This window comes from Syngnathus floridae, chromosome 16 (genome assembly GCF_059516105.1).
Source record: "Syngnathus floridae isolate MCC-2025c chromosome 16, RoL_Sflo_1.0, whole genome shotgun sequence".
Classification (NCBI taxonomy): domain Eukaryota; kingdom Metazoa; phylum Chordata; class Actinopteri; order Syngnathiformes; family Syngnathidae; genus Syngnathus; species Syngnathus floridae.
In genome coordinates, this window is record NC_142428.1 from 9,195,812 (window position 1) to 9,220,149 (window position 24,338).

General features: G+C 44.6%; 5 protein-coding genes across 9 annotated transcripts; 1 reads left to right on the plus strand and 4 right to left on the minus strand.

Annotated features, from left to right (window-relative positions):
- Positions 1-278: 278 nt before the first annotated feature.
- On the minus strand, positions 279-2,490 carry LOC148385557 (zinc finger MYM-type protein 1). Its single transcript, XM_088399791.1, has one exon. It carries the CDS (start codon positions 2,373-2,375, stop codon positions 288-290), a length of 2,088 nt encoding a protein of 695 aa, XP_088255917.1. The 5' UTR covers positions 2,376-2,490; the 3' UTR covers positions 279-287.
- Positions 2,491-2,656: 166 nt separating this feature from the next.
- Positions 2,657-7,421, plus strand: mapre3a (microtubule-associated protein, RP/EB family, member 3a). 2 transcript variants are annotated; one of them, XM_088399798.1, is made up of 8 exons: positions 2,657-2,784; positions 3,131-3,419; positions 4,549-4,676; positions 4,744-4,889; positions 4,967-5,159; positions 5,630-5,772; positions 5,859-6,011; positions 6,308-7,421. In XM_088399798.1, the coding sequence occupies exons 3-8, from the start codon at positions 4,556-4,558 to the stop codon at positions 6,374-6,376; spliced, it is 825 nt and encodes a 274-aa protein (XP_088255924.1). In that variant the 5' UTR covers positions 2,657-2,784; positions 3,131-3,419; positions 4,549-4,555; the 3' UTR covers positions 6,377-7,421. The 2 variants fall into 2 exon arrangements, with proteins under 2 accessions (XP_088255924.1, XP_088255925.1); XM_088399799.1 differs by lacking the exon at positions 2,657-2,784 and having other exon boundaries at positions 4,967-5,123.
- Positions 7,422-7,548: 127 nt separating this feature from the next.
- On the minus strand, positions 7,549-11,155 carry nat8 (N-acetyltransferase 8). Of its 2 annotated transcripts, none has more exons than XM_088399796.1 (3): positions 10,976-11,155; positions 8,523-8,811; positions 7,549-8,374 (listed from the first exon to the last, which is right to left on the minus strand). In XM_088399796.1, exons 1-3 carry the CDS (start codon positions 11,153-11,155, stop codon positions 7,977-7,979), a joined length of 867 nt encoding a protein of 288 aa, XP_088255922.1. In that variant the 3' UTR covers positions 7,549-7,976. The 2 variants fall into 2 exon arrangements, with proteins under 2 accessions (XP_088255922.1, XP_088255923.1); XM_088399797.1 differs by lacking the exon at positions 10,976-11,155 and adding an exon at positions 10,379-10,498.
- A 152-nt stretch (positions 11,156-11,307) lies between these two features.
- On the minus strand, positions 11,308-17,573 carry slc39a8 (solute carrier family 39 member 8). The gene is made up of 8 exons (XM_088399794.1): positions 17,057-17,573; positions 16,534-16,711; positions 15,062-15,231; positions 14,862-14,984; positions 14,296-14,460; positions 12,660-12,858; positions 12,307-12,491; positions 11,308-12,003 (listed from the first exon to the last, which is right to left on the minus strand). Exons 1-8 carry the CDS (start codon positions 17,282-17,284, stop codon positions 11,857-11,859), a joined length of 1,395 nt encoding a protein of 464 aa, XP_088255920.1. The 5' UTR covers positions 17,285-17,573; the 3' UTR covers positions 11,308-11,856.
- A 423-nt stretch (positions 17,574-17,996) lies between these two features.
- manba (mannosidase, beta A, lysosomal) lies at positions 17,997-24,279 on the minus strand. 3 transcript variants are annotated; one of them, XM_088399787.1, is made up of 17 exons: positions 23,552-24,279; positions 22,957-23,051; positions 22,678-22,783; positions 22,435-22,608; positions 22,009-22,132; positions 21,743-21,915; positions 21,567-21,680; positions 20,911-21,062; positions 20,641-20,758; positions 20,479-20,565; positions 20,220-20,387; positions 19,940-20,158; positions 19,602-19,766; positions 19,390-19,534; positions 19,183-19,325; positions 18,794-19,054; positions 17,997-18,569 (listed from the first exon to the last, which is right to left on the minus strand). In XM_088399787.1, the coding sequence occupies exons 1-17, from the start codon at positions 23,744-23,746 to the stop codon at positions 18,339-18,341; spliced, it is 2,670 nt and encodes an 889-aa protein (XP_088255913.1). In that variant the 5' UTR covers positions 23,747-24,279; the 3' UTR covers positions 17,997-18,338. The 3 variants fall into 3 exon arrangements, with proteins under 3 accessions (XP_088255913.1, XP_088255914.1, XP_088255915.1); XM_088399788.1 differs by lacking the exon at positions 22,957-23,051 and having other exon boundaries at positions 23,552-23,654; XM_088399789.1 differs by lacking the exon at positions 23,552-24,279 and having other exon boundaries at positions 22,719-22,783; positions 22,957-22,974.
- Between the last annotated feature and the right edge of the window lie 59 nt (positions 24,280-24,338).

The following is a 24,338-nucleotide window of genomic DNA, read 5'->3' on the forward strand; positions in this document are numbered from 1 at the left end:
TGTTCACTGTGGCATCTCTCCTTGCATGCTTGAATGTGTGTGAGTGATCGGGCTCTGGTAGTGACATGCGGTGAGGTTCATGACTGGGGAGACGCTGACGCCCCCCCCCATTAAAATTTGTCCAACACCTAACCGTCTCACAAAAAAGATTGAGGAACGCTGCTCTAGAGTAGCTTATTCATTATTTAATTTGAACTATTTTAATTAAAATCCTATACGAGCAGTCTTCACACATAAAAAACACTCAATAAAGCACATGGAATCAAAAACTTGTTTTCAATCGTTCTTTATATATATACAAAGTCCATGCGCTGCTCCTTCTGGACAAAAGCATCAAATACTTGTTTGTAAAAGTTGTCCTCGTCTTCCTTTAGTTTTAAAAGTCTCTCAGTCTCAATGGAGATCACTGCTAGGGAAGAAAGTTGTTCTTGCTCAGTCCTGTTCCGACTGTATGTTTTCAGCCTCTTAAGCGCTGAGGAGGAGAGCTCCACAGAAGACGTCGTAGCTGGAACAGTGATCACGAGCTGAAGTAACTTTGTCGCCTCAGGAACTACTTGAATGAGCTGCTTCTGGACCAAAAAGTTGAGAAGCTGTCCAGGAGATTTACATTCGTCTCTCACCGTTTGTGAGCCGTACAGTCCAACGAGATCCGCCTTCAGGTTCACAAAGTCAAAAAATTTGGCGTATTTTGACAGACTCTGCATTTTCGTGTCATCAAAATTCAGGGACATTTCTGGGAATTTTTTACAGTCCACCAAACCAAAGAAAGCCAGCTCACCAAAATGGTCAAATCTAGCCTTCATTTGACAGCTGATGTTGTCCAGAATGTTACAGAACAATCGTTTTTGTTCATTTGTGACTGATTGTTCGCTTCTACTCTCTATCAGGCCAAGTGTGATGCATTTCCTCTCAAATTGGTCATAGAAGCTGTCAAACTCCAGTTTCATGCGCTCGAGAGCTTCATTGGTGTCGCGGATGCGTGCAAGACAGTATTCAATGTCCATTATTTTGTTCTGCAGCACTCTGTAAAGTGCATTTGTTTCATTGAAAATGTCCTCGTATGTCATGAGAAGAAAGCATGTGGATGATTTTGACAGCCACCGATCGTATCCTTCTGCCAGCATTAGTGTATCATTATCCCAGCTGTCAGGGTTTTCTTGAATGGCATTAAATAATGCGCGCAGATCATTTTGGTGCATGCTTATAGTCTGCACCAGCCTGGAGTTTGAGTTCCATCTCATAGGATCGGCTTTGGGTAAGCGGCGCTTAACAACTTCATCCAGCCAGTGAGTGCGCTTTGTCGACTTGCTGAAAAATGATGCTAGTCCCTCAGCTGTTTTAAAAAATGTGCGACACTCGGGCATGCACTTTGCCGAATGCAATAGCACCGAGGTCAGCTTGTGTGCATAACAGTGGGTAAACATGGCTTCGGGCACTTTTTCTTTAATTTGAGCTTGCACACCATTAAGCTCTGAGGCAATTACAGCTGCTCCATCATAGGTCTGAGCTACAAGCTTTTCAACACAGCCATACCTCTCCAGCACTCCCAGGACATACTCGGAAAGAGCAGGAGCAGCTTTGTCCTCACTTACGTCATCAAAGCCCAAAAACGCCTCCTTCACCTCACAGCCTGCTTCAGTTAGAGCCACATAGCGCAATATGACCGACACCTGAGCTTGGTTTGTCACATCAGTGGTCTTGTCTACCTCTATGGCAACAAATGGAGCTGCACTGATCTCCTTTTTAATGTCATTTATAATGACATCCCCAACTGCTTCAATTAAATCATTTTGAATACTGTTTGACAAGCCAGAAAATACAGTGGATTTCTCATCTTTCTCGGCAAAGGCATGCAAGAGCTCCACGTGGTTGCCACATTTTCCACGAAATGCTAGCTGCTGTTTGGCGAGGAAGCAAGTGGCATTGATGAGATCTTTTAAAACTTCTCTGTTCTCTTTCACCTTTGCATTGTGAATGCTGATGTTCAGTCTTCGTTGCTCGTCCAAAGCGGAATCGATCCCCGACAGCCCAAATGTTTTCAGCTCGATCTGGCTTTGGATGTGACTGGCGGACCGCTCATGTCTGAAGAGGCTCCTCGGCAAATTTTTTAAATCGGAATATCCATTGGTAATCCAAACGCTGTCAGAGCCCGAGAAAAGCAGGCAGGGAAAGCAGAAAAGACGGTTTCTTGTTGCACATCCACACAGCCAATCTTTTCGTTCGTACCACTCCGTTTGAAAAGATCTGCTCCGAAGTCCCGTTGTCCAAATCAAACCTTTTAACTCCGGAGTTGGCCTTCCTTTAGTGATAACCTCCTGCTTCGACCACAAATCCATAGTTGAAAACAGTTTGAGTTCGGATATGTAACCCTCCATTGTAAAACGAAATGTAAAAACGAAAAAACAACGATGGTAAAACGAAACATGTGGACGACTGCTCCTCAGTTGTTTACTGTAAATTTGAACTGGAGATCACTTATTCTACAGGGGGGCATGAAGCATCCCGGGATCATTAGCGCCACCTGCCATAACGCTGGAGAACTATTGTTTGTTGCCTCCGTTGGGATAACACGACGTTACAGACAGATGACAAAAAACACTAGGTATTATATACATCAACTTAACTACAGAAATTAGTTAATATAGCCACAGTGTTTGAGCACTTAAACAGCGACTTAGAGACAGACAGCAGTTCAGTCCAACTGCATAGCCTGTCGGCATAGGCAGCCGTGTGATTACGCAATCCTCAGAGGAGAAAAGGCAGGAAGTTCCTTGCTGGGCTCTGGTATGTTGTGCACGTGGTATGAGATTGAATTATGATGAATACAATACAATATTAATAACAATTAACCATCCAGATGCACTTAAACTTGCATTTAATATAATTCAGTAGACTGGAACGGTATTTTATTTGACTTCATTTTATTTCAAGAAACTTCAGCACTCTCGCTCGTATTTTTAAATCGTATTTTATTAGACTTCATTTTATTTCAAGCAACTTCTGCACTATCGCTCGTATATTCTAACGTTATTGTCCTGGAACTTTTCTGACACACATCATTCACTGAACATGATTGAATCACTTATCAGATGATTGTCATGGAATATAATGAACGTATTTGTCCTCGGAGGTGGAACGAGGGGCAGATGAGGGGGAAAAACAACCGCAAGTCCCATCATGTGTCGACGGCATAAAGCGGCCAAAGTTCTATTTTTAATCAGCAACCCCTTGAAAGCAGCGTGGAGCGGCAGCGCATGCGCAGTCGCAGGCGGAGCGAGCAGACAGTAGCCGAGCCGAAACGAGCGGCGAGGAGAGCAGAGGGCGGCCGGAAAGCAACCAGGGCACTCAGGCAGGAAGGCACAGCGCACCGCGGAGGCTTTCACGGTACCACGACGACAACGGACAGAAACCGGAACGCAGTAAGTAAGAGCCAGTAATTGCAGCCACCCCTGCTCGCATCTTTTCTTCCTCATTTCGAATGATGATGTTTAGCGTGGAGCGATCGGCAGTGCGGAGGTATGTGCGGAGGGAGGAGGCCTTGTCGAAAGCGGCAGTCAAGCCCTTTTTGTCGAGGCTGCGAGACAAAAACATTCCCCCCCGAATAGGAATGACAAGCAGACCTCCGCCCTTTTTTGTTGTCTGGCCGGCCTTGGGCGTTTCACACCCCGGATGTTGGTGCAGTCATCCCCCGGTTAACGAGGCCCTGCCGGCGGCTGATCGACGGAGGACAAACGCCCTCCCTCAGCACCATCATCGATATCTAGAATAAAAAAAAAAATCTCACTCACTTCATTGCGTATTTTCAGCCAGAAGGAAAAGAAATTGAAGAACAAGGAAAAGAAATCGAAGAACTTACTTTCCGTAAATGGCGGTTTACTGTGTTATTCAACGAAGTGTCGCCGTTGGTTTATTACTATGAAACGCATGAGACGTTACAGTGATCGCAGCTTGCACCAATAACTATATTGTATATAGTGATGCTTATGTAGACGTATTTATGTGTATATATTGGGTAAATTAAGAATATTCAAACATCTTTTGAAGGGATGGGCGATTATTGACACCAGTTATTTGTATTGACTAATTTTTAGGTATTGGGTGCTCTTGGAGGCTACTGATACCAATCCTTCGAGAGATTGGTGGATTAGCCATTTTCAGTCAGTCCCTTTTTGTCTCTAAATAATTTGATGGTCATTATTTTCTTGTCCATTTAAAAACGCATTTTGCCACTTGCTGCCGGCTGAATATGACATCCCTTGTCCCGAGGGCTCAGGTAAAGTGAGCATTGAGAAGGCTGATGCTGCCAGATGTTTGATCTCACACGCACGCACACGCTTAAGTGTTTGTGTAAGACTCCGAAGGGATTATGCTCACTAACGCACCCCTGCCGCACACGTGCGGATTAGCGACAGAGCCAACGACTCCTCGCCCGTTAAGACGCTCAAGAATCACCACGGTGTTTCCACGACAACAGGATCTCATGCTTGACGAGGTGTTTCATGTGGCACGCTAATGGAAGGACTTTTCAGCAACGTGCTTTGTTTTCAGGTCGGGGATGGCAGTGAATGTGTACGCCACGTCTGTCTCCATTGACAACCTGAGTCGCCATGACATGCTGGCGTGGGTCAACGATTCCTTGCAGCTCACCTACACCAAAATCGAACAGCTCTGCTCAGGTAAGACGGGATTGGCGGAGGTACTCACAGCAGCGGTGGCAAACGGTTCCTTTTTTTTTTTTTGCAGGGGCGGCGTACTGCCAGTTCATGGACATGTTGTTCCCGGGCTGCATCCTGCTCAAGAAGGTCAAGTTTCAAGCCAAACTGGAGCACGAATTTATACACAACTTCAAAGTTCTCCAAGCGGCCTTCAAACGGATGAGCGTCGACAAGGTCCGACTCGCTTCGTCGACACGCGTCACCTCACGTTCCGCTTTTTGTTTTGAGCTCATCTTTTTGTGCTCCTGTAGATTATTCCGGTGGAAAAGCTGGTCAAGGGCAAATTTCAGGACAACTTTGAGTTTGTGCAGTGGTTCAAGAAGTTCTTTGACGCCAACTACGACGGCAAGGAATACGACCCGATGCTGGCCAGACAGGGGCAGGATATGGCCCCTGCCCTCAACCCAGGTGATCACTTTAGCCACAAAGCAAAGAGAACTCCAGGTAACCAGAACCACTTTTTGGGTCCATTGCTGCACGGTCTTTGCTGAGCTTTGCAAACCGTGAATGGCCGTCAATTTTTATTTTTGCTAATCCCACTTTACGCTGACCGGTACCGCTTCCTTAGGGCGGTCAACCGATCATCGCAAAGAATGCCAACCAGCTGAATGAACTTCATCTGATCCAAGAATGAAGACGGGAGTCAAATCTTAGAGCGCCACTTTAAGCACTAACAGCACTTGAAACTTGCCTGACTTGAGTGCTTCTTTCTGGCAAATTGCCTCGTTTGACTTTTTGGTTTGCAACTTGAGCTGCTTTCTTTTTGAAATGTTATTTGTCATTGCTGGTCTTCGGGTCTTGTCTGTGATCCCAAATCCATCCAAACACGAAGGTGGCGTCGTTATGTGCACAAATACAAAACAAGTTCAGATCAAATGCCAACCGGGCCTCGACCGTGTTCTGACTGCCACCAGGACCGCAGAGGACGTCTCCGACGGTGCCCAAAAACATGCCGACGCCGCAGAGGGTCCAACACACCACCCCAGCCTTGAGGAAGAACCCCACCCTGTCTCGGAACGGTGGCAGCGACGCGGAGATCACAGAGCTCAATCAGCAGGTCGAACCCCGAGCCTGAGAGCACAGTACTTGGGCATTTCCGTCTGGTCGCTACCATTTTTATTTTGGTCTTCCCTTTTGGTGCAGCTGATGGAGTTGAAGTTGACAGTGGACGGCCTTGAGAAGGAGAGAGACTTTTATTTCAGTAAACTACGAGACATCGAGCTCATCTGCCAGGAGCACGAAAGCGAGAGTAACCCGGTGCTCAGCAGGATAATCGACATCCTTTACGCCACAGAGGTACGCCACACTAATGTGAAAAATGCTCAAATGGCCATTGTTTGGAAATTTGAACGTCTTGAGCAGCTTGTGACATCATCACACACACACAGACACACAACTACTAAATGGCAAGCAACGTTTTAAAGCTTGTCAAATGTGAAATTGTTAAAATGGTGATATTTTTCCATACATTATTTTGCCATCAAAACCAATCGGTGTTTAGAGTAGTCAGAATGCTCTAAACTGGCGGGCTTTTTTTTGGAGGGGGGGTTTCATTGTTATATTTTGATCACTGTGCTCCTTGTGTGTTCCAGGAGGGGTTTGCGCCTCCGGAAGATGAAGAACTTGACGAACAAGCCCACCTGGACCAGGATGAATACTGAACACCGTCCTGCTGCCCCGCCCCGCCCCCTCCCTTTATCTGATTGATTTTTAACTCTTTGTGCACGCGCTTCCCTACTAAACTCGGTTGCCACCTCACGGAATGGTTGTTCCCCGTCTTCGTCACACGTTATTTTTTTCTTCGCCGTCACACAGCTATGCTGTTCGCCGACGGCGCCGTGCGACTTTGGCGCCGTTCGCTCAGACGAGGGCTCTGTAAATAATGACCGCATTTTGGGTTTTTGCTCGGTGGGGACTTATTTATTTTGCCTCTGGTGTGCGCCCTCGCAGCACTTTTTCAATGACAACAAAACTCAAAAGTTAATTTTGGGTAGCAGTTTCTTATTTATTTAACTTATCATATTTTTTATCAATCTCCTGTAGCAGAAATCTACTGTAAGAGAAAACTTGAGGCCAAGATTTTTGGTTTCCGCTCGAGTTGGTTTGTAGTGTGTAGGGGGGGTATTTGAAGGATGTGATCGAGGCGCCTTGATTGATTACTCCGATTGAGCAGCCACATATCTGAGCATGAGAATGTTATACATTGACTGTGAATGAGTGATATTTTGTAAAAAGTGTTTTATGTGGAGATTCTGTCTGTCACGCTGGTAAATGCAACACAATTTTTTTTGCGGCCGGTCATCAAAAGCACGGCCAATCAGAGGCGCCAAAAATGACTATTGAGGTGTCGACCACCCAGCACAAACGGTGACGGCAAAACAGTCGAGTCGGGGTCGTTTTCGCAGTATTCAGACTGTCTACGTTTTGTCTCATTTGTTGGTCGTCCTCTTTTTTGGGGCGGGGGAATCATCGTCAACCTTCTTGAGCATTTCCGCACAAATTTTAACACCTTATTTAAAAAGGTACTTTTTTTCTAAGGGGGGGGGCAGAATCTTGCCGAACAATACGAAACAAGTCATCTGGCTGCCTCCTGTTTGCTATTTTTTTCAGAATCGCTTCAAAAGTGACATTCATCCGCAGCATAAACATGGACGGAACGCTCATCATTTTTGAGTTTTCAATAAAACAATCCGTTGTGAAATTGAACAGTATGCTGTTTTTTCACCATTCCTTTGAGATGCAATACTGCCATCGAGTGCTCAAATAGAGATGACATACCGATTGGATAAAATGTTATGTACCAAATAAAATAACATCAGAGGCCAGTAAAAACTTTGTTCAAATATGATTACGTTTAATTTAAAAAAAAAAAAAAAAAAGGGGGAGGGGAGGGGGTTAGAATCAAAAAACCGCTTGCAATATTTCAATGTTTTTAAAAGTGAGGACAATTTGCAATTTGGGTATTTTAGCAAGGAATATCGAGTCAATGCACATAATTTGCTTTGGCAGTCCACATAAAATAACGGCTGGGCCAGTTGGGGCTCAGACACCTGAAAATTGGTTAGATAACCAATTCATTATAAAAAATAATATATTAATTTGATGAATAGGCAAGCGGTAGGGAAGTCTGTTGCTGTGATTTTTGCAAGCTTAAATTTGACAAATTTTTTTCTCATTTTCCTTCTACTTATGTCTAAAATACACTCGTGAATTTCAGCACAAAAAGTTTACAACAAAAGTAGACCTGGAATGTGCACTTTTTCACTTTTCCCCGCCATCTTTGCACAGGTCCAGTCTGTACTCAAGGAGCAGGAAGTTTGAGAGCCTGGTGACGACGTCGGGCTCCAAAAACTCTCGCACCTTGCGGAAGCCCATGCCCTCGTACAACTTCTGTGCGTCCGTCTGGACCACCGATGTGATCAGGACCACGGCAGCGAAGCCTCTGTCGCGCGTGAAGTCCACCACTGTCCGGCACAGTTTTTTGGCCGTGCCCATGCCGCGGTGGCTGCGCTGCACCGACATGCGCTTCAGCTCCAGGCAGTCGGGGTCACCGATCCTGGGCAGGCAGGCCACCATGCCCACCACGCTGCCCTCACTTTCGGCCACCCAAAAGCAGGCGTCCCTGGGCGCCATGTAGGTCTCGCCGATGGTGCTGAGGTCTGTGGGATAAGTGTCATGTCATGTTATTATGATGCTCTTTATTTGTGTACCAACCTTGGCCACCGGGGGCAGTATAGTCAGTCCCCACTCAGAATAAGATGCAATAAATAATATTGTAATATACGAGGCGGGCCTCGAGTTTGACACCTGTGCTGCAGCAATCGTCGATATAGGTGTTGAACTTATGCACCAGCATTTGGCGGGCAGCGGCCAACAGCAGCGTGACGGCGAGAACGGGCAGCATGAAGGACTTAGAGCTGGCCAGCAGGGTGCAGAAGGTGCACATCAGCAGCATCTGACTCAGCGGCTGCTTGAGTATGTGCACGAAGGACGCCGGCACGTGTTCGCTCATGCCCAGCGAGAAGATCTCTCGCACAGTAGAGGCGTCGCCATTGCGGTACTCGCGGATCTCCACGTCGGACATTGCGACGCTCAGCTGCAGAAAAAGGAGGGGGCAAATGAGATGCAGCTACTCCAGAGTTATCAATTATTTAATTGCGTAATAACTCATATTTATGTGAGTGTGAAATTTATTTCTTTTATTTTTGGGGCAGTAATGATTCCTTCTTTTCTTTTTATTGTATTATCTTAATACACATTTTAATTCTTTTCATTAACATTTCTACCGTGGCACCATTGAGAGCGTCCTCTCCAGTTGTGTCGCTCTGTGGGGTGGTAGCTGCACTGAATACAACATGAAGGCCCTGCAGTGCATTGTGAACACAGCTGGTAAGATTATTGGCGCTTCACTCCCCTCCCCTCCCTGAAGGACATTTACAAATTTACATCATTTACACAAGATTGTGTGTGATGTGAGTCAACCCGCTCACTCTTTGTTTGATCTTCTGCCCTCTGGGAAGAGGTACAGAAGCCTGCGCTCCCGCACCTCCAGACTCACCAACACCTTCATACTCCAGGCTGTTAGGATCCTGAACTCTCTCCCCCCTCCACCCTCGGCTGCATAACGTCCTGTACTTTTGCGCTATATTGTGACTGTCTGTTGTATGCACACTTGCTCCATTTTTGCTCCTCTTATTTATTTATATATTATTTATTCATCGCTCTTATTTGTGCCTTCTTGTTTTTACTTTTTGTGCTGTTTACTTGTATGTATATTGTGTAATATGTCCTGTCACCGTGGGATAGTGGGAAACGTAATTTCGATCTCTTTGTGTGTCTTGACATGGAGAAATTGACAATAAAGCAGACTTTGACTTTGTTGTCTTATTTCTGTCCCAAAGCAAACGTTCACCGTTCTCTATTCCTGGAGGTTAGAGACAGTGCATCCACAAATCCATCTCGCAAAAATGTGGCAAGAAATTTTGTTTATGCTTTCAAATATTAAGTTTCTCAAAACAAATGACGTAACAATGACTTGATTTAGGAAAAAAATATGCAACGGAAATGCACAAACAGCAAAGCCTAACCAGAACCTTTGCTAACAACCCAGACTAAATTTAGCTTCTCCCTGACATACAAAGATTGTCTCTCAGACAACATTAAAAAAGAAAAATTTTCAAATCTTGTTTGATATTAAGTAGGGTGACCAGACGTCCTCTTTTTCCCGGACATGTCAGTCTTTTGAGCCCTAAAAAAATGTCCGGGGGGAATTTGCTGTTTTAAGCATATCGTCCAATCTTACAGGCACAAACCAAAGACGCTGTTTTCTTAATTTCCACAACAGGATTGCTGACTCGTGCAAGAACAAATGACCTATGACCTCAAGGCAAAAATGACGTGAAGAACAAATTCCATTGTTAGATAAAGAGACAATTTAATGTCCTGCACGATATGTTAACTTACAATCGCCGTTTTCCAGGAAACCAATTACGTTTGTGATGAAATTGCTCGCAAAACTGCTTTAGGATTAAATTAAGCGTTTACGGCAAGATCGTTAGCTAGCTAGCATAGATACTAGGTAAACAAATATTCGTCCGGCACGTTTCCCCCATTATCGCATTGCGGAGAGGACGAGAAAACAAAGAGAAAGAAATCCGTCATACCTGTGGGTGGACAAGTGTGTAAAATATTCAGCAGAAACGCAACTAAAACCGTAAAACTGAATGCGCAATGAACGTCGCACACATTGCTCTCTAAAACCTTGAGGCATTCTGGGTATAGGATAAAAATGGGAAAAAGTAAACTCCCGAGTTATTTTTACAACGACACAACCGGCAGTCATATTTATTTTGTATAATCATTTTAAGCACTACATTTTTCACTTGATTCAATATTTTTGATCATTTATTTAATTAGTGTACGTTTTTTACGTTTTTAAATAATTAATTATTGCATTGTTTAACTTATTTTGAAGGGTTACATTTGCATATATTACGATTTCGATGTTTTTTCCATTAGTTACACGTAATGAATTTATTGTATTAACACCTAGCAAAAATATTTATTCACACAGAAACAAAGGGCAACATTTTTAGTCCATTTCAAATTTATAAAATATTAAAACAAAATTAACTAATTATGTATCTATTGTCAAGGTCGGGTGGAGCATGGAGGACCAAGTGCAGCTTGGACCAGGGTTTATTGGTGAACTCAAAAAGGCAAACTGACACGACGTAACCACAATAAGATGAATGAATGACCGGGACGTGAAACCAGACATCAGGACATGACGACAGCAAGACCGGACGATGACAGGAACACACACCGTAAACCCAACACCTAACAACCACAACCAACGATCCGACAGGGAGTGAGGGGCAGACAGGACTTATATACACGACAGGTAACGAGAGGCAGGTGGGAATAATCACACTGATCATGGGCACACAGGAGGGGAGGGGCGAGCACACAGACAGAAACCAAGACAAGACAAATAGTGGAGCAGTTGGGGACGAGACGTGACATCTATTTCATTTTCAGCAGCAATATGTTCATTCGTAGAGAAACAAAAGGTCATCAATGTCCACAGTGAAACATTTAAAATTTCTATTGGAAATAAGTTAATCATTCTTCAAATTTAAAATTTCATAAAAACACTTTAAATGTCAGAATGTAGAGAAATCAAAAAGGTAAACATTTTAAAGCGCCATTACACAAATCATGACATATATTTACAGTATTCAAAATAGGCATTAGGCTTTTGCATTTATATTTCTTTCCATCAAAGTCCGATTCACACATTTTTGTTCAATGTAATCGGAATAAACCTGAGCAAAGCCATATAAACCCTCTGAAACCTAAATTAGAAATCTGCGTCATTTAAACAATGTTCCTAAAATTAAGTTTGATTTTACAACAAAGTAAAGACAAAAAACACGTAACACGCACACAAAAACTGGGGTGAAAAATAAAAGGCATATTGTCTAGCACCAACCACAATGTCTTTTAAGGGGGAAAAAACAATGAATGGCTGTCTCTAAGACAAATCAGCGGCGATTTCATGAATAAAAAATTAATTCCTATTGTGTGTGAAGTTCATTTGATTTTGTTTGCACAAAACGTTTTGAAATCCTTCTGGCCGTCATCCCAGGTTGATGTCTCGGGCAAAAATGGTGATGAGCAGGATGATGGTGAAGCCACTGAGCAGCCCGGCATTCTGGATCAGGAAGAAGACCACCTTGGAGGAGGTGTTCTTCTGTTCTCGGGCGATGGCGTCCATCTCGGGAAACTAAGCCATAGAAAGTCTTGCGTTATTATTTGAGGCAAAAATATGCAGCCAAATACTTGGCCAAATGCTTGAGAACACTTTGGATGCATTTTTGGACCCAGATTGAGTTGTTTTGACCCAACTGTTCTTCAACTGTAGGGTCAGGGCATTACATAGGGTTCAAGTTATCACAATAGGCAGAGCTAAAAATGTTGATAAAGACAAGTGATAGCCCTTTTTTTTTTTCCAGTGAGTGCCGTGTCTGTGTTTTTTCTTTGTTTTTTTTTTAAAAACAGCGTCTTTGATAAGATGCACTCATTGTACCATGTCGGCCAGCGCGATGTAGAGGAACATGCCGCCAGCAATAGCGAAGATGGCGTTGGGGGCGAAGTTGGTGCCCAGCAGGATACCAAAGACCAGGCCCACGTAGCACGCCAGCGCTGACAGCAGGTTGAAGAAGATGGCCTGGGGCACGCTCATGCCCGAGTTCAGCAAGATCACAAAATCGCCTGGACAGCAACAACCACATCATCATCATCGTGTCACACTTGATGCATTTTTACAAGCTGCCACTAGATGTCAGTCAAAGATCAAGTGTTGAAAGCTACTTTTAAATTCTGATTTTGTTGCCATGAATGGGAAACATAAAAAAATGACATATTTGTTTTCACGAGTACCAAGCTCATGGGGGAACTCCTCGCAGACGATGGCGGTGGACGTGCTGAAGCCGGCCAGCGTGGAGACGGTGAAGGAGGCGCCGATGGCCAGGCCGTCGATGAAGTTGTGCACCGCGTCGCTCAGTGTGATCATCCATGCCACAGTCTTGACCTTGGACAGACGCTGGCCGCTCAGGCAGCAGCATGCCTGGCTCGGCGCCTGCAAGTCATGCAACAGGGAAAGAAAAAAAAAAAATTGCAGTTCTTTCTATTAGAGTGACTTTTTAAAAAAAAAAAAGGCTTATTCTGTTATTTCAATCATTTAATTTTTTTTTTGTTTTAATTGGCTGTGTTGTTATTATGAGGATTATATGTGTATTAGTTTTATAGTAACTATTTTGAGAGTCTAAACGCCTATTTATGATTTTATGTTGTTAATATTTTAAAAATATACCATTGATGTATTGTGTCCGTAATCTCTTAGGTATTTTTTGAACAGCAATTACTCTTCGGCAAGTTGGGCTCTCAAGAAATTTCCAGCCCGAACTTAAGCAAACGAGTGTTTAAGGAAAAGCGACGTTGAGGAATGTTGATGTCAAGGTGAGAACGGACACCCATCGGCAGCCTTGGCCACCTCACAATGGCAAATGTGTGCCCGCTGGCACAAGGCGTCGTTTGTGCTCCGGCCGGACAACTCTGCCTTTGACCAGGAGGGGGAAGGACCTCCTTCGTCCTTCCGCTTTGTTTGCTTCGCTCTTGTTTGCTGGCTGGTTAAACGTTAACCTCAACCGCATCACAAATCTTGCTCTCTTTTTTGATGATGTGACTTGAACGCAGTCCAACGTGTGGTTGGCGGCGGGCGCCTCCGCGATAACAAGGCCAATGAGCACATCCAGTAAATAATGATGACTAACTGTATAGTTGATAAGATCAAAAGGACTCATTAGGTGTTTAGGTGGCGGACAAAGTGCACAGCTTCACCACATTACTCACAGTGCAGATCGTCGCGGTCACATGTCGTGACGCTAAAAATATGACGCGATTAAAAGTGTGTCAAACAGCACCTGAGAATGTTGCACTTTATAGAGCTAGAATGTAATAAATGAAAAGCTGCATCATGATTTCATGTTGCAATCCAATTCATTGTATCTTCTGGTGTGCCCACCTTGGCCACCAGGTGGCAGTACGCCAACCAAGACAGACTTCTTCAACGGCTAATAATTTATAGCAAGATGCTGTACAATGAGAGCTGTTTCATAAAAGACTGAGAATATACACTTCTCACTGTTGTTATAATATGTCTACATGTTTTGCTTTTCCATTTGAAGGCAAAATTTCTGATGCTAACAGTTAGCATGTCAATACTGTTTCGCATCGTATTAGTATTTAGGCAAGCTGGCTTCCCTAATGCAAAGCGATCCATTCAGTTTGGCTACTGGGAGCGGCGTTAAACATCTCAAAGCTTCTTTGTTGAAGATCTGTTCAAAATGTGCTGCTGACTCTGAGCGGACTGCCACTGCAAGGCACCGCTGTTCTTTTTTTATTACCAGATTTGAGGCTGCTAATTTGATGGCACATGTGACACAAAGAGGAGCTTTTCGTGTTCAAGTGCCTTGACGTGGTTCTTGTCCACCATACGGTTTGCCGAGTCGCTGACCTGCTCGGGGATGATGTTGGTGTTGGTGCGTTCGGAGCTGACGCTACTGCGCTCGGCCGTGTTGATGCTGCTGATACTCGTCAAAACTAGGCTGGAGTCCTTCTTCAAACTGGGGTCGCCGTTGGGCAGTGAGTCATCGGCCAAGCCGAAGTGCGACGGCCCGTGCTGACGGAGACAACGGAAGAACAAAAGTGAGTAGGCAAGCATGGAAGGAAGAAGGAAGGCTTGATCAACGGCAGGATGTGAAAGCAAGATTAAGTGACGAAAACCCAAAGGGAGGAGGAGATAAGGATGAGAGGAGGAAAGGAAGAATGAAATAAGAAACCAAGGAAAAAAATGATAAAGAATTAAGACGGGCTGAAGGAAGATAAACGAGAGGATGAGAGGACGTCAAAAGAGAAAATGAAGGACAGAAGAGAAATAACAATAAAAGGAAGGAAGGACAAAAGAGGAAGGAAAAAGGAAGCAAGGATGGACCCAGAAGATGTGGGAAAAAAGAGCTAAAGGGAAGGATGACAGTTTTTAGCTACATGCTAACACCCTAAGAAGCGTGCAAAAAATCGGACCTGGTGCTCAACGCGCAGCGCCATGGTGAGGATCCTCTCCACCACGAAGAGAAGGTAAAAGCCTCCAAAGATGCCGATGGCGTTGGAAACATAGTTGTCCGATTTCGGATCGAAGCCCAACGCCTCGACGACGATGATGACAGAGATTGAAGATCAACGCACAAGCAAGGACCCTCTCACGATTTGGAAAGGCGGCTCACCTCCGGGATGAGCTGCAGCACAGCATTGGAGAAGAGCGTCCCAATGGCCAGGCCGATGAAGTAGGTCAAAACTTTGGGGAAGTACGATTTGCCCGTCAACGGGATGAGCAGCAGGCCCAGCAGCGCCGCCAGGTTGATTACTGTCACCGACAGGAAGCCCCAACCCCAAACTGCACAAAATCACAATGTCATTTACACACACAACCACACACACACACACACACACACACACACACACACATACATATATATATATATACATATATGTATATATACCCATATATACACGCCCTCTCATTTTTAACATCCATACATTTTTTGTGTATCAATAAATGTATATTAAACCATATAAGGGCATATGTTATCATTAGAATATTAAATAATAGTTTCAAACATATAAATAAAATTAATAAATTATAATACAAAATAAATAAAAATAAAAAAATAAAATAAATGAATAGTGTAAATGACATACAGAAAATAATGTATAAATAATATAAATATAATACGTGTGTGTGTGCGTGTGTGTTTCTTTTATTATTATAACCATTTTTTATAACAAGGTACAATACTGTAAATGTGTTTTTAGAAGTCTTATTAATACAACAATTTTTTTTATAAAAAGATACAAGTGTACGTACTGCAATTGTTTGGGCACTCCCTGCCTTCTGCTGGCATTCGGGCAACCTTCGTACCATAATTCTTCAATTTTGAATTTTTATTTAGAATTTTTGATTATTGTTTTGGGGGGAAAAATCTGCGATGTAGCGAGGGATTGATATATACATATATATATATATATATATACACGTGTATATACGTGTATATATATATATATATATATATACGTATATATATATATATATATGTATATATACATATAGTATACACACACACACACACACACACACACACACACAGTGAAGTGTGCACTCTGGTGTAGTACAGTACATTTGACAGAGTGGTGAGTTATTAATTTCTAGCTAATGACACCCTGCTGATAAATATTAAATGGAGCTGACTCAGGCTTTTTCGACATGCTTCGGCAGAGGAACTTGCTCAATCCAACAAACACACACACACACACACACACACACACACACACACACACACACACACACACACACACACACACACACACACAAGCAGCGTGTGACAGCGAGATCAGAACCACAGCAAGTCTCTCGCGGCCAGCAAGATGATTTTTGTAATCACAATTATGTCACAACAAGCCAGGAATTAGCCACCAGATTTCACAAATTTGTATTATTATTTTATTTTGTAAATTTGGGTTTCCTTTGGCAAAAAAACGTACATATTTTTTTAACTTTGCAAATTTCATTACGAAATGATTTTTTTTCGCATTTGTTTTGTACCCTTGAACATGTGTTTTGTTTGTTTACAGCTGAGCTAGCAAATTTCCTGTTGTGGGGTTATCGCTCATTGTGGGGTTCATTTTCTTTTGGACTGACCTGAGTAGTGGAGTGCAGGTGGCGGTGACGGTGTGCTGATCTCGGGGGCGGTGTTGGGACAGGAGGGCACGAGCACCTGGGTCAACACGGCAGGGCAAATGGCGTCCAGATGTCCAGTGCTCAGCCGGCTGACGTTGGGAAAGCCAAAGTAGGACAAGATCTGCTGGGCCGACAGGCACTAAAAGCCACGGCCGCAAACAGACCAAGATGCAATGTTACTGGAGCAGAAAAAAAAAAAAAAAAATATATATATATATATATATATATATATATATATATACACATATATACATACACACACGTACACATATATTACCTAATAATTACACACACATACATAAACACCATGTATAGACATTCTAGATAAAATATGGATGCACTCTTCACAGAATGACACGTGACATGTGAGAGCTGCTCCTAGTATTTGCCCCTTTAATCGAAATATTAGGAGCACCAAACATAATATAATTGTCACACGAACGCATAGCGTGTACCTAATAAACTATCCGCTGGGTTCCCTTACTTTGCGTTCGTGGAGCGGGTTGCCGTCGTCGGTGACGTCCTGGACCCTGCGGGCGGCGACGATGTGCAGGAGCTCCTCCAGGTTGCGCACGGGCATGGACTCGTTGTGGCCGAAGAAGCGCAAGATGTCTTGTAGGAACTCGGTGGTGCCTGCAGCGAGAGCTTCCCGGCCGTGGGCCACCTCCACGAGGAGCACGACCCCCAAAAGTCGCAGAAAAAGCGCAGCCATGTCTCGCTCACTTTGCACGCAGGACTCCTTTGAGAAGAAGTGCCCCCCCCCCACCCCTCAAAGAAAGTTTTTAACTCCTCGACAAGGATGACTTCATGACCGCACACACGCACGCGCACGCAATACAACAGGACGTTGCTTTCCCGGCGGGAGGTAATCAAGAATTAGGTTCAAAGCTTACTGGCGCACAGAAACATGGAGGTGAGCGACCGGCCACGTGCACGAGGTCCAATGATTTCCTTTGTGCACATACCGCCCACTCGCTCCCCCTCAATTGGAATGCACCACACGGGCACGCGCAAACAAACACGCACGTGCAGGAAGGAGCTTTGGGGGGGTCTCAAGTCACGTTTGACTGTGGGGGGAGGTAAACAAAAGTAAAGGAAGGAGGATTTGTTGGCGCCCCCTGGTGGGAACATTACGCATGCGCACTGGAAACCCAATGATTGGCTCCTTGCACAATTGCCCAATTCTAAAGAAATAATAGAATAAAATCCTCTGTCAAATCCTCAACGGTGCCCCAACGGACAAAGGTCTAAGGGATTGGAAGTGGAAGTGGAAGACGTGGAAAGAAATAAAATACAGTCCATCCATCCACTATACCGCTTGTCCCCACAGGGGTCACGTCGACCCCCTATATTTGCGCGGGACAGAAGCTGGTCACCAAATAGCAAAAATATGTCGTTTCACACAACTTGCACACTCAGCACTATTGTCTCTGGAAGTAATAATTTATGAATTATTAAGAATGCAAATAATTTAACAGGTTGTGCCTCACAAGTTCATGCTTCTTTGTGCAGTTCATTCTGGTTGGTCTGCATGACTTCCACTAGGGGACAATGCAATCGATGTATAACATGCCGGTCACATCTGCTCAGAAAGCTGCAGTTCAATAGTAGTTAGTAGTTCAATAGTTCAGAGGATAAGGAATGTTTGACATTTCCATACAAACGACGTGTCATCTTATATGTTCCAAGATGGGAAAAAAAATCTGGTGCCCTCCCGCTGAACTGACAGGCAATCAGGATCGGGTGGTGACCACCTTCAAGGCAATTTAAGGTGAGTAGAGGTCGCTCAAGGAGGTGACGGTGAGTGCTTGGGAGAGTTCCGTAACGCTTGTGTTCCTCCCGGCGCGGAACGCCACTGTCCTGTTCCTGGACAGCATCAAGAAGCCATTGGTGCTAAAGCGTCCGGGAATGTTGCCCGCGTCCAGCCACACGAAAGGAGCCACGGTGCTCGCCTGGAGATCCACCACCAATCCCGTTTCGTCCTCGCGAACTTTAGCCTGCAAGGGGTTCAACAGTGTTTTCAACAGCGTTTTCAACTTTACTTCGAGAACGCTTTAAAAACAAACCACAGCTGCCCAGGCTTTCAAATTGTGTGTGCGTGTTTGTGGGTTTTAAGCTAACTAAACAAAGAAGTTACTCTAAAAATAATTTGGGGTTTCCAAGAAAGTAGTCTGGATCTGTAATTGTCTCTAGAAGGAATTCTGAAACTAAAGTGTCTCACTGTGATGTTTGGTGGTCGTAGGCCCAGGGCATCTTTGGGCGAGCACAGGAAGTGGTGGTTGGCGGGACCGTGTTGGGTGCCATCGCCCTCCTCCAGGCGAAACGCCAGCAGACAGCTGAAGCGGCTGCAGCGTCCACATCCAGCCAGTAGGGCAGCGACGCGCCCTTTGAAAACCGCAATGGCGCTTCCTCCCGGGACCGCCACAAGATCAGATTTCAGCGTGCAAAGCGGCTCAGGGGTGCTCCATGCGTAGACTGTCACCTGGTGGATAGCACGGTTACAAGAGTTTGGATTATTTATGATGCTTAGCTTGTGCTTCATTTTGACTTTTTTTTAATTCAGTTTTAGCTTTTAAAGCAGGCTTGTTAGTATTCTGCATCAGGTCCTACCACAGCTCTGAGTTTGAGGTCTTGGCTCAGGTCAGAAACGGCATAGATGAGCAACGTGTCGTCGTCCTCGAAGGCAACGGGCAGGACGTCGGCGAAGAAGTCGGCGGCCAAATAATGCAACATCTTCCACTTGCCGCCAAACTCTGCCGGGTAACGGGAACTGACAGAGGTTGCGACAGCAAACGGCAGCGTTTCGGGCCCACTTACCGATGGACGACCAGGAGGGCGCCTGCCAAATGTCGTTGAGTTGCCAGTAGAGTGCACCCATGGTGTTTCCGAGGCCCCCAACCAGCTCACTGCGGCTGCGCCGGTAGAATTCTGTCTGAGTCTTCACGCACTGAGCCTGCATCACCTGGAAACAAATCATGCACAGAGCGTTACAGTCTGCTTGCATCGGGGTCGCAGACGCTTGTTGTCACCTGTGTGAGGTAGAGCGTGTGCGTGAAGTTGGCGAGCGGTTCGCTGGAGTTGGGCAGGTAGAAGTGAAGGGCCGCCTGCTTCAGCATCTGCTGGTTTCCATCCTGGTGGTGCTGACGGTGGCGAGCAAAACGGCTGCTCATGCTCCAGTCCTCCGCAAGAGACACCTGCAACGTTGAGTCCAACTTTGCTGAACAGCTTTGCTTTTTTTCTTCCACAAAATTTGACATGTTGCACTCTAAAATTGATCAGTTGATATTCAGCAAATTTAAAATCAGAAATGTATAAATTTGCACAACTGTATCTTCGACTGTCCCTTGGAAGCAAAGGTGACACTTACCGGCCGCAGCGTGGAGAGCGACGGCCATGACTGGAAGCCGTACTCGGAGGCGAAGCGTGCGCGGGGGAAGGCGCGCCAGTCCCAACAGTCGTCCAGGTAGCTGTAGAAGTGCGTGTCACCGTAGCGCGGGTCGTACGGATCGCTGGCCACGTACCCTTCCCGCTCCGACTCGGCGCCGTTTGTGGGACTGGAGACCAGGAACGGCCGACTGGGATCCTCCTGTGGGACGCCGGTTTGAGAAATGTTGTGGAAAGTATGATATCATAAAAAGGAGGCAGACCTGTTTCACGACTGCCATGATGTTGTCCACGTAGAGCGTGACGTAGTCTTGGAAGTAGACAGGCCGCTTCCAGATAGGAATGTGGAACCAGTCAGTGGCCAGCGCCGCTTCGTTCTCGTTGTTGGCGCTCCACACGATGATGGACGGGTGAGATTTCAGACGCCAGATCTGGGGAAAAACAAAACAGACAGAATAAGAAAGGAGGATTCCTATAAGACGAGATGCCGGCAGAAGAACGGAGGACAACATGTGGCGCCACCTGTTGGTAGACCTCTTCCCTCACGCTGCGCACAAAGTCGTCCTCGGTGGGGTACATGGCGCAAGCGAACATGAAATCCTGCCACACCTGAAGGCAAACATGCAAACATGACAACAACATGGTGCAAGCGAGGAGGGTGCAGGTATTCTCGGCCGCGCTCACCATGAGACCATTTTCATCGCAGGCCTCGTAGAAGGCGTCTTGCTCGTATACGCCGCCGCCCCAAACGCGAAGAACGTTCATGTTGGCCTCAGCCGCCGACCCCAGCAAGTCCTTCAAGCTGACAACGAGGCAAAGCGCTCAACGCAAGTATCTCTTCAGAACTTTAACTTAACGAGTAGACTACAATAAATATGACACTTATTTGTTTTCATATTTTCCCGTTTAGGAATTTAAGACAGCAAAATGTGACTTTGGAAAGAAAAGACATACACATGAGGCGTAACTCTGTCTTGGAAAGAGTGCGCTGGGATCCAGTTGGAGCCTTTGAGGAAAATCGGCTTCCCGTTGATGCGAAAGTAAAAAGTCAGACCCGACGAGCCAGCGATGGACTCCTGGACCAGCTCCACTCTGCGGAAGTAAACCTGCAACACACAGCGAGGGCTTTAAATGACTCCCTTGGATGCCGTCTCCTTTGATTACTTCCATTTTTTTCCCCAGGGAGGCAACCAGGTACCGACAAAAAAAATATTTGTGAATGATTTTTAAAAAATACTTTCCATTCAACAGGGGGAAAGAAAACAACAAATAGGAAGGCACATTAACGCGCCAAGATTGTTTGAGGCATTCATCTAATGAGATTTTCTAAGTGTAGCAGGGTGGCTCTCTCTAGTGGTACATGAAAGTATGACATGTAAATGTTCAAAGTGAAATAAAAATGGTATAAACCACGAAGTGTTTTCCAAAAAAACAGGAGTTGCCCGCCCAAAACTGTTCTTTGTCATATTCTTACATTGTTTCTGTCTAATATAATGTAACATTGACATATTTTTGTTTTTCTTTGATATTTTTGTCAGAATAATATTTTCATTTGTGTACTTTTAATGTCATATTTTCGCCGCATGCAATAACAGGACGTGAGCTCTTACCTTTGATTGCGCCTGGAGTAGCGCAAACCCATCCAGCAAACGCGCCGTGACCAGGAGGCGGTAAGATGTTTGTTGGCCGTGACCATTGGGCCACCACAGCTTCACGTTGCTGCTCTGAAAACAAAATGTTGATCACGTCTTTCCTCACGTACGTACGCATTCGCACAGTCGCATACCGCGTTGACGTGGAGGGTGAAGGTGTAGGTGAAGCCTGGACCCTGGCGGATATTTGTCAGGAAGGTAACACTGGAGTGCAGCTCGGGCAAGTCCAGCGTGATTTGGGCCGAGGTGGGCACTAGCGCGTCCACGAGCATGTCCACCTGCAGCGACCACGATGAGCGGACGATGTCTACCGCACAAAAACAAAAAAGGTTTTGTGTAGTTCCGAATTTTTGTTGCAATTTTTGACAGTATTTGCATATTTTTTACAATATGTTCATACCGTAGAGAGGAAGAGCGGCCAAGTGGACGAGGCGCAGCAGGTCAAAGGCCTCCAGGCGGACGCCTTTCCATAACCCGGCGCCTGGGAAGGACGGACCCCAGTCCCAACTGAACGAACTCTGGGCCTGAGCCACAAACACACGCAGGAAGCAAAGCCTTGACACGCGAGTTGAATTTATTTCATGACCGGCAAATCTGATACCCATTGAAATACACTGGAATTAGTTTTGTTTTGTTTTTTAACAAAAAATTCTTCAAACCTGGAAAATGGCATACAAAGAAATGAACGGTCGCTGCTAGTAGAACGAACTATTTTATTTAAAAACTAAACCCAATAAAAAATTAACAAAAAAAACATGCTTTAAAGAAAATTAAATTAAGCAAGAAAATATAAACCCAGGCAATTTTAATCCTGGTTGGGACTCACTTTCCTGATGAAATTGACGTGACATTGTCCTTTCTGGACGTCGGGCGGACACTCGGGAGGAACGCTGTAGGCGGTGTGAGCGTTCCTTTTCTGGGCGGCGAACACGACAGAAGACAGGATGTGAACCGTCAACGTGTTTTCCGCGGCCTTCAGCAGTCCTTGGACGCGAAAGACCTGCGTGAGAAAAACATGTTGGAAGAGTTGCGGAAAGGACGGACGGACGGGCAGACAGGGTGAACGCACATATGGGCAGAACATGTTGTCCGTGCTGCCCACCAACACACCATTGAGCCAAACGGACGCCGCCGTGTCCACGCCGTCCAATATCAGAAGCACTTGCCGCTTGGACCTGTTTACGAGGACACAGTTACAAAGATGGCTCTGTAAAAAAATTATATACATACATATTTTATAAAATTTACTTTTTGATGTCTAGTAGTAGTTATTTGTCTGTAATGCCTACAATGCAGTGCAAGTAGGAAATTTTAGCTCAATCTGTGAATGCTGTTTTTCTTTGCTGACCTGAGCTCTTTGGACACCACGAAGGTGGTGGCGTATGTCCAATTGTCCAAAGAGATCCACTCATAGAGTAGGTCATTGAAGCGGAAGTAAGGGTCCTGCAAGATGCAGCAAATGTGTAAAGAGTAAAATACAAGAAAAACAAAAACAAAACAAGGCTAAATAAAAGGTCTGGATCACACCAATCCAAGTGAATTTTTGGGAATTTTTAAATAAATTTACATGCGAGGCAGGGCTCGTGCAAGTAAAATAGCCAAATAAACAACAATAAAACAAGGAGTGACAAGGGGAATAAATTGTAAAAAAAAAAAAAAAAAAGAAGTCATAAAACAAACTCAAATAGTAAATAGTAAAATAGACAAACTAATGCCTGGATAAGTAAGGAAAAATATTTAAAATAATCACTAACAAGCTAATACATAGAATCAAAATTGGTAAAATAAAAATGGAAAGGAAAATACGGTAAGCTAAAAAAAGGTAAAAACTTTAAAATTGCGCTGTCTTTCTCGTGTGGGCTCGAGTTACGGTTGACTAAAACATGCCAAATACTCGTGACTTTTGATTGTGATTATGATTGTAAATATTATTTTAAGGTGACCTGTATGAAGCCTCGCTCCTGCAGCGCCGTATGGACGCAGCCTGGCACCCGAGCGCTCAGAGAAATTGACTTGTTGGAGTTCCACAAATTCCACTCCCCGTCCAGACTTTGGACAAGAGGAGAAATACCATCATGACTCCACACCTCCCGAACGCCAAACGATAAAAGAAAGAAGACTAAAACGCGTACATTCATCTTCGCTCAGTTAAGTAGCGTTTGTTAGAGTCAGGAGTTACTTCCGGGTTTTAGTCACATGACCGGGTTGTAGGCAAGGGGAAGAGGTTTGTGAAACGATTGTGAAAGACTGCGGCGCTAATTTGTTTTAAATAAAGGCCAGATTTGAGAAAATCTAGTACTTCGCACTACATTAAAACAAACATTTGTGTCACAAATTCCAGTGTGCTTTAATTAGTACTTTTGACGACATTTGGAACAACTGGCAAAATGAAGGGTAAACAAGAGAAAAACTACAACAGACAATAAAATGTATCGAATATAAAAACTTTTGAAATTTTGATTCTTGACTATTTTAACCAGGGGTGTCAAACTCATTTTTGTCACGGGCCGCATCGTAGTCATAGTTTCCTTCGGGGGGCCATTATGACCGTCAATAAAATGATGAATATCTAAGTTTGAAACCGGTTACGAGTAAATATATAATTCCAAAAGATCAATGGTAACAAAAATTGCTAGCAATATCTGTATTGAAGACAATTTGAAACTTGAGTATTGACAGATTAAGTGGATGCACAATTTGTCTTCTGGGGCCACATAAAATGATGTAGCG